This window comes from Convolutriloba macropyga, chromosome 7 (genome assembly GCF_964194025.1).
Source record: "Convolutriloba macropyga chromosome 7, txConMacr16.3, whole genome shotgun sequence".
Lineage (NCBI taxonomy): Eukaryota > Metazoa > Xenacoelomorpha > Acoela > Convolutidae > Convolutriloba > Convolutriloba macropyga.
In genome coordinates this window covers 52889465-52896289 of record NC_134474.1, presented here as the reverse complement: position 1 = coordinate 52896289, position 6825 = coordinate 52889465, and the positions used below count along the sequence as shown (strand labels likewise).

Genomic DNA, 6825 nt, shown 5'->3' with positions numbered 1-6825 from the left:
ACAAAAATTCGAGTTGCAATGAACAAATCAATGCTGACAAAACTATACTGGCACTTCTTTAAATTCAACTACACTCAAGAAAACAAATGCACATGGATAATTTTATGCAGATGCGCAAACTGTAATCCCATGAGTAAAATCAGTCAAACTTAAACTGGACCAACAGGGTAGAAAACCTTGAAGCTTGTTCTAAATTTTTCTCTACTACTACTACTACTATAAGGGGAGGGGCGGATTTTCTTAATTGACGGGTTTTTGTTATTTCTTTTCTTCAGATAGCCATGATTCAACTTAAGCCTTAGTAATCTTTGAATATGGATAAATCAATGATAAATGGAAAAGGAGATAGGATGACATCATATCAGCAGAAGTTGCCTAAGATTCCCATCTCAGGGAAGAGTTCGTGTAAGTTGTTTATTTCAAACTTGATTCAGCCAAGAAATTTTCATATATGTAGCCCTGGTTTTGCTCATGCTGTCACATAAAACAAAATTATTCGTGCTGTCACTTAAAAAGGGCATCCGTGATTAGTGTTTTGCCTCTCTGCGCCAAAGTTGTTGTTGGGTTCAAAAATGTTATTTATATATAAGAGCAAAACAGTGATCAGTTTTCAGTAGTAATCGTGCTGCGTGTTTTTCCGTTATAAAAACCCACTTGATCTTTTGTTTAGTCAATGACGTGCCAGAGACTCCCTCTCCCAACACTTACAGTCTCAATGTGCAGCGACAAAAATCTACATTTGCAACACCGCTGGCCACAAATCAGGTACATGAATAGTAGTAAAGAGGTTAAAAGACTTATAAGAATTATAAATGTCGTAATGGCTAACAAATTTCAAAATAACATGAAAGAAACAGAAAGAGCAAACTGAATGGCAATTAATGCGAGACGGTTGAGGCGAAGAGTGAAAGCAAATGAACAGGGTTTTAATGTGCGCGCATCAGCACCAGTCATGAAAAAAATTGGTTATCTATGATATGGTTTTGGAACATGCAGCTTGGCTGCAGTCCTTGGAGGTCAACGTGAGGTCATTTAGAGGTCGTTTTGGCATTGAATGCGAAGACTGTGTGTCATTAGAGGTCATATGGTTGTAATAAATTGAAAATTTGAGATAATTAGGATCTGACTTCTACGTTGAAAGTTTCTATGCTGATGTCATCTGGTGTTTTGGACTTTTGACCTCTACATCCACGAATGCATAAAATAGTGCTCTTTAAAAGACCAAAGCTGACACGGGTACGGATAAAATTAATGACTTTTGAGTATCGTTCATTTGATTTTTGGTCTATGAGGGAAGCAATGCGTCTGATGGGTTTGTGTGTGATGGGACTGGCTCCACCGGTGGTGGCAAATATCAACGGTGAAAAGCATCCATGTTCAATGTCCACAATTCTGTCATGATATTTAAGGCGTTTTAAATTTTCATGTAGTAAATATGAATATTTGGTGTCTTTAATTCTGTTTGTGGAAGCATAGGGGTTGAAGATCTTTACATCATATAAGGAGCGCTCAAAACGACTGCCCCAGATTCCTTTGGCGGAGATGTCGAGTCTTGCCTCATCTTCGGTGCAGGAAGAGTTTGTTAAAGTATCGTTGTCGAGAGGCTGCAAATGTGGTTCTATTTCGTCGTGGCCAACTTTCTTCATCAAATTAGCGAACAGATCACTTCTTACATTGTGCCTGATAATCGGGTATCCTCATTTGGGGCAGTGTAGGGCGTGGAACAGTACGAAAGGTGATCCACAGGCACATGTTAATGGCACATTTTTGAAATCCCATCCGTAGCGGATACAGAGGGCATCGCGGAATTCCAATTTTGTAAGCCAGAGTCCATGGTTTTCGATTGGCAAGGCGTTTAGCCAGGAGGCACCTTTCTCCCTTGCAAGTTTCAGGGCATATAAGAGGTCGGGATTCGTCGTGCCAGTAATTTGGTTTTGCTTCTGCGTTGCTGTCTTAAGGCGCTCTTTGTGGATCTCTTTCTTCAGTTGGTCTTGTTCCAGAATTATGACGTCGGACGACGCGTCGCGAGTGGTTCTTAATGATTCTGGGAGTCTGGATAGTTTCTGCTGTAATCATCTGGTTGGTTGATTGCCAGCCCACTATTTCTGACGTCGTGGAGAGAGAGAGAGAGAGGGAGGGAGGGAGGGAGGGAGGGAGAGAGGGAGAGAGGGAGAGAGAGAGAGAGATCGAGCGAGAGCGAGAGAGAGAGAGATCGAGCGAGAGAGAGAGAGAGAGAGAGAGAGAGAGAGAGGGAGAGGGAGAGGGAGAGGGAGAGAGAGAGAGAGAGAGAGAGAGAGAGAGTACCCGTCTCGTTATCTGGTCTGAACGATCTCTGTTCGTCAAGGCTGGGATGAGATTGTTGCTGATGAATTCTTCAGCATGGTGAAGAAAATCCGTTGTTTTAGGTATGGTTCTAGACAGAAACGTCATTTTATTCTGAAGGCCTTTGACGTAGCAGTGGTAGGCTGCGTGGGGTGATTTCGTAGACTTGCCAAAGTTTGAGAGTTTTTTATTAGTAGTAAAGATCTAATTGCTTTATGAGGCATCATATATCAAAGGAAATCAGAGTAAACACATAAATTGATTATGATCCTATCGTTAACAAAAGCAAAACGAGTTTTAAGTTTACTTTTTAAAAAGACAGGAGTCCATAAAAATAATGATTCGATTAAGTTTGAGGTAATTTTTCCAGTCTCAAAGCTCTAAACAGAAAGCTCTTTTCATATATGGTTTTTGTTCTATTCAACACAAAAATAGGTTTGGACAAGCTTCGCAAGCATTGATTATATTGAATTTGGGTTGATTGCATAACCATATTTGCATGTCATATATCGGTTCAACATTGTAAGATCTTTAAGCTGCAGCATGCAGCAAATGCGCAGTAATTTAGTCTTCAAAAGTTTGTCTTGATTTTGAAAACTTTTCTCATTGTTCTCTGTTCGTTAATATGAAGCTAGCAACCGTATTGAATTTCCACCCATTCCAAAGCCTGCCAATTTGCTCAAAAGTATTGGGCGTTGAACACAATCAATAGCTTTGCTAAAATCTAGATTTAGGTAAAAAAATCCTACATCACCTTTTTCATGAGCTTCGTAAATTTCGTCAAGATACAATAAAAGTTGCATGCGCCAGAATTTGCACAATAACAGTGCCGCAATTAATTCTTGCATGATGACAAAGTGACAACGAGTCTTTAATAACAAAAGCCTTGCCGAGAAGGCTCGATCAAGATTAAATTTGAGGACCTTTTTAATGAGGCAAATGCACTTCAGGAGCGGTTACGATACTAAATAGAAAACGAGAAGTTGATGAATTTGAAGCCTTCGACAAACAAATGGAGTCTCGTAAGATATCGAACACTCATAGATGTCTCGCAGACGATACAAAGTTGGTGTTTTCAACGTCAGATAAAGTGACCGTCGATGTCATAAAGCCGACCGTTGAGTATGTCGTAACCGATCTGCAAAATAGAGATTTACGGTTCCATCTATCTTTGAGAAATGAGTGGATGTGAAGTAAGACGTGCTGCAATGAATGGCTTTCATGGCCCCTCTGTTCTTGATGCACGGGAATGGAGACGATTATTGACACCATACAAATCCTCCCCAAAGAATGTCTACTAAACCCTGTCCAAACTTGCAATCGGAATTGCCACCGTTGAACTATAATTTTGAAGTCAGGTTACGCTTGTGCTAGGTAAATCGCCGGCTGGTTCGACCAATTGGCGTTGTTGGGATCTTAAGGAGCGATTTGGGTAAGATTAAAGTAAAATGCGTCAAACGAGATCTGCTATTATTGGGAGGAAACGTACAGCTGTCTTGGACAAAAGATTGACATCGAACACGCTATTTATGCACTCCGCCGACGGTTTCTTGAAAATCGTACCGAAGTTAATCTGATTGATGACAAGAAAGCATTGAACAGCTTAAATAGAGAACTCGCTCTAAAAATATTTGAAAGCTTTGTCCCCAATTTATACGGCTGCAACAAATTCGCGAGACGCGATCAGATCTTTTGATAAGTAATTAAGTCCCGAGAAGGTACAACACAAGGTGATCCACTAGCTATGGCAATATTCGGTGTTGCTATACTTCCGCTCAATGACAGTCTTGAAGACCAAAATTTGACTTCTAAATGGTTCGCGGGTGACGGTAACGTGGTTGGTAGCCTGTAATGACTGCCCTGAATCCTTGTCCTACTGTATAAGCTCAGTGAACATGACAGTGCATTTGGTTACAATGTAGTGAAGTGTCATCTCATTACAAAAGCGGAATTTGTTCAGAAGGCCAACAAAATTTTATGGGGATTGGATGTTGATGTTTTTGAAGTTCGTCATTTTCTGGGTTCGGTTACTGGTTCTGATAAGAGCTTCAATGATTTCATTTGCGAAAAGTTAATAAACTATTTTACAAACATTGTAAGGTGTCCCCAAGAATGCCTTACAAATAGACTGCATCACAGCTACTTCAAATGCTAACAGTATGCTGCATGAAGCCGAAAAAAATTGTCTGTAGCCATCCGAAGAGTGTCCAAGTATTTCGTCAAAACCTTTACCATGGGAAGCTTGGGATACAGTTGCTCGAACATCGTCTGTCTTACAGCACAGCTGATTTATTGTTCGTTGTCCAAAGTTGTAAAAAAACTTCCCGTAGGTTGACCGACTGCAATAAATTAGTCCTTCGCAATAGACTGTTGCCGGCTAGTGTACTTTCTGATTGCATTTGAGTAGGTAAGAGCTCACTCTTGAGACGAAAACAACTTGATGCACCATTATTATTTGAGGCTAACTGATCAATATAGACTACGGTGTAAATTTGCATCGACACGTCATATGTGCGAAGTTCTTCCAACGGTAAAGCAAACTTCCAGAGACTTTTTAACGGCATTTTTGCGTTTATTCTGTCCAAAAAAATTAATCCAAAAAGTTTCAAAAAGAAGTGCAAAATCCAGCGATTTTCTATCTTACGACAGTAAAAACAATTTTGGCTGGTCGGTGGATGTTTGAACGCCAACATATGAACACTCACATGTGTGCCATTCTAAACCATCTGCAGAAAATCAATTTCCATGGACGGGTTGTTGGAACTTTTAACATACAAAATGTTGATGTGAAAGAGAACCAGTCAACATTTGGCTCATTGCAACTGCTGTTAATAATTGTTTGACCTTTGAATTATTGCATTAACTTTCCAAGTGATTCAGATAATTGTTTTCATGGTGGACGTCAGTTGCTTGTTTTAGGAGGTACATACAAACCTTCTACAAGAATGGGATAACTAGAAAGTTGTTGGGATAACCTCAACAACGCACGATGTTATCAGACGAGGAATTTTGGACATTGCTAATTACAAGATTGCTTCGAAGAAGAGCAACTACACTGTGGGGACCTTTTTCTGTTATCCAGGGCTGCTGCAGTGTAGTTATCAGAAGTCAACATCAGACTTAAGTCAAATTTATGTGAGGCAAACAAATAGAGGGCAATATTTAGATAGAAAGTCAGTCAGTTGTTTTCGTTTCTTAGCAGAAGCAATCCCCCGAACGTTTATCGTAATGAATGAGAATTGTATTTAATCAAGAGATGCCTTTTGACTGATTATATAACTTCGACTTGAGTATCTTGGATTTATTTTTGATGCAACCACTTTGTATCATTTTGAAACTTTCAACAGCATCTAATTTTCATTAGCAGCGGGGATAACTGCCATATGGCTTTGCTTAAGCATAACTCAGCATCCCAAATGGACAAGTCACCAAAGTAAGCAAAAACTGCGAGTAGCCATTAACAATCATGTTGATTACAAGTCTCACAGCGAAAATCAATCACTGGCTTGTGCTTTCATGTGCATCAATCACTTCGAGTTGTCTTTAAATTTTATCTTTTGTGGCTGGCCTAACAATTTGTCTCTCTTTTTTCTTGCAAGGTTCCATTGTTTTGAAATTAAACTTAATTAACTTTTGTGTTCTTTTTCCCACGTAACCGTTTTGTGTTCGTCAAGATTTGCTTTCAAAGTGTTTGTTCTACTATTGACCTGATTCCATGTTTATGAATGAGTTGTAGCAGAGCTTCTTTAAGATGTAGCAGAGTCGCTTCCATCGAGTAATTTAGCCAGTGATTTGACTTTCGCTGTGAGACTTGTAATCAACATGATTGTTAATGGCTACTCGCAGTTTTTGCTTACTTAGATTCTGTCCAGAGGTTTTGGATTCTTGAGGCCACGCGGTTGCTTGTATCATCAGTAGTAATCATTCAAAATATGAAACTATTTAAGTTTATCAAACTAATTGCGCACAACAGTTAAATCAAAAGAATCCAATTAAACAAAACAGTTTTGAGTTTTCGTTTATATACTCAAACTTAATTATCTGAAATGATTTGTTAAAAATGAAAATCAAAAACTGATTTGAACGTACATTTAAGAAAATAGAGTGAATATGATTAATCCAGTAGACTGAACAGTGGGCCCACATGAAAGAACACAGCAAAGTATTTAAATTGACCGCGAAAGTGCTGTGTATTTTAAATTGGCATCAAAGCTCTGCGCGAAAGGACAGCTACGTTGACGTTGTCATATCTAAGGACATAAATCAGCTTGGTTCTCCTACAAGGGTCCGTCTTCTGAATTTGGGGCCCTAAGACACATAGGTGGCTCGAAATTGTTGATGCTTCATTGAGAGTTCTTGCTGAGGAAAGGCGGCTGTTGGGTTGCGATTTGCCTATCTTTACTTTTACATTTTTTCCAACTGTGTGTAATATTCTCATTTTTTAATAGATTTGAAAAATACGATATTCTTAATAAAGGCGTAGTGCTGCTAGGGTCCCGGAGC

At 39.3% G+C, this 6825-nt stretch overlaps 1 protein-coding gene across 2 annotated transcripts in view; it reads left to right on the top strand.

The window, feature by feature from the left end:
• The first annotated feature begins 242 nt into the window (after positions 1-242).
• LOC142343152 (uncharacterized) overlaps positions 243-6825 on the top strand; it is a 91440-nt gene continuing 84857 nt past the window's right edge. The window contains exons 1-2 of one of the 2 annotated variants that reach the window (XM_075394849.1): positions 243-405; positions 671-765. In XM_075394849.1, coding sequence (XP_075250964.1) covers positions 315-405; positions 671-765 — 186 coding nt within the window. In that variant the 5' untranslated portion in view covers positions 243-314. The remainder of the gene's footprint in view (positions 406-670; positions 766-6825) is intronic. The other variant, XM_075394847.1, reaches the window with a different exon arrangement.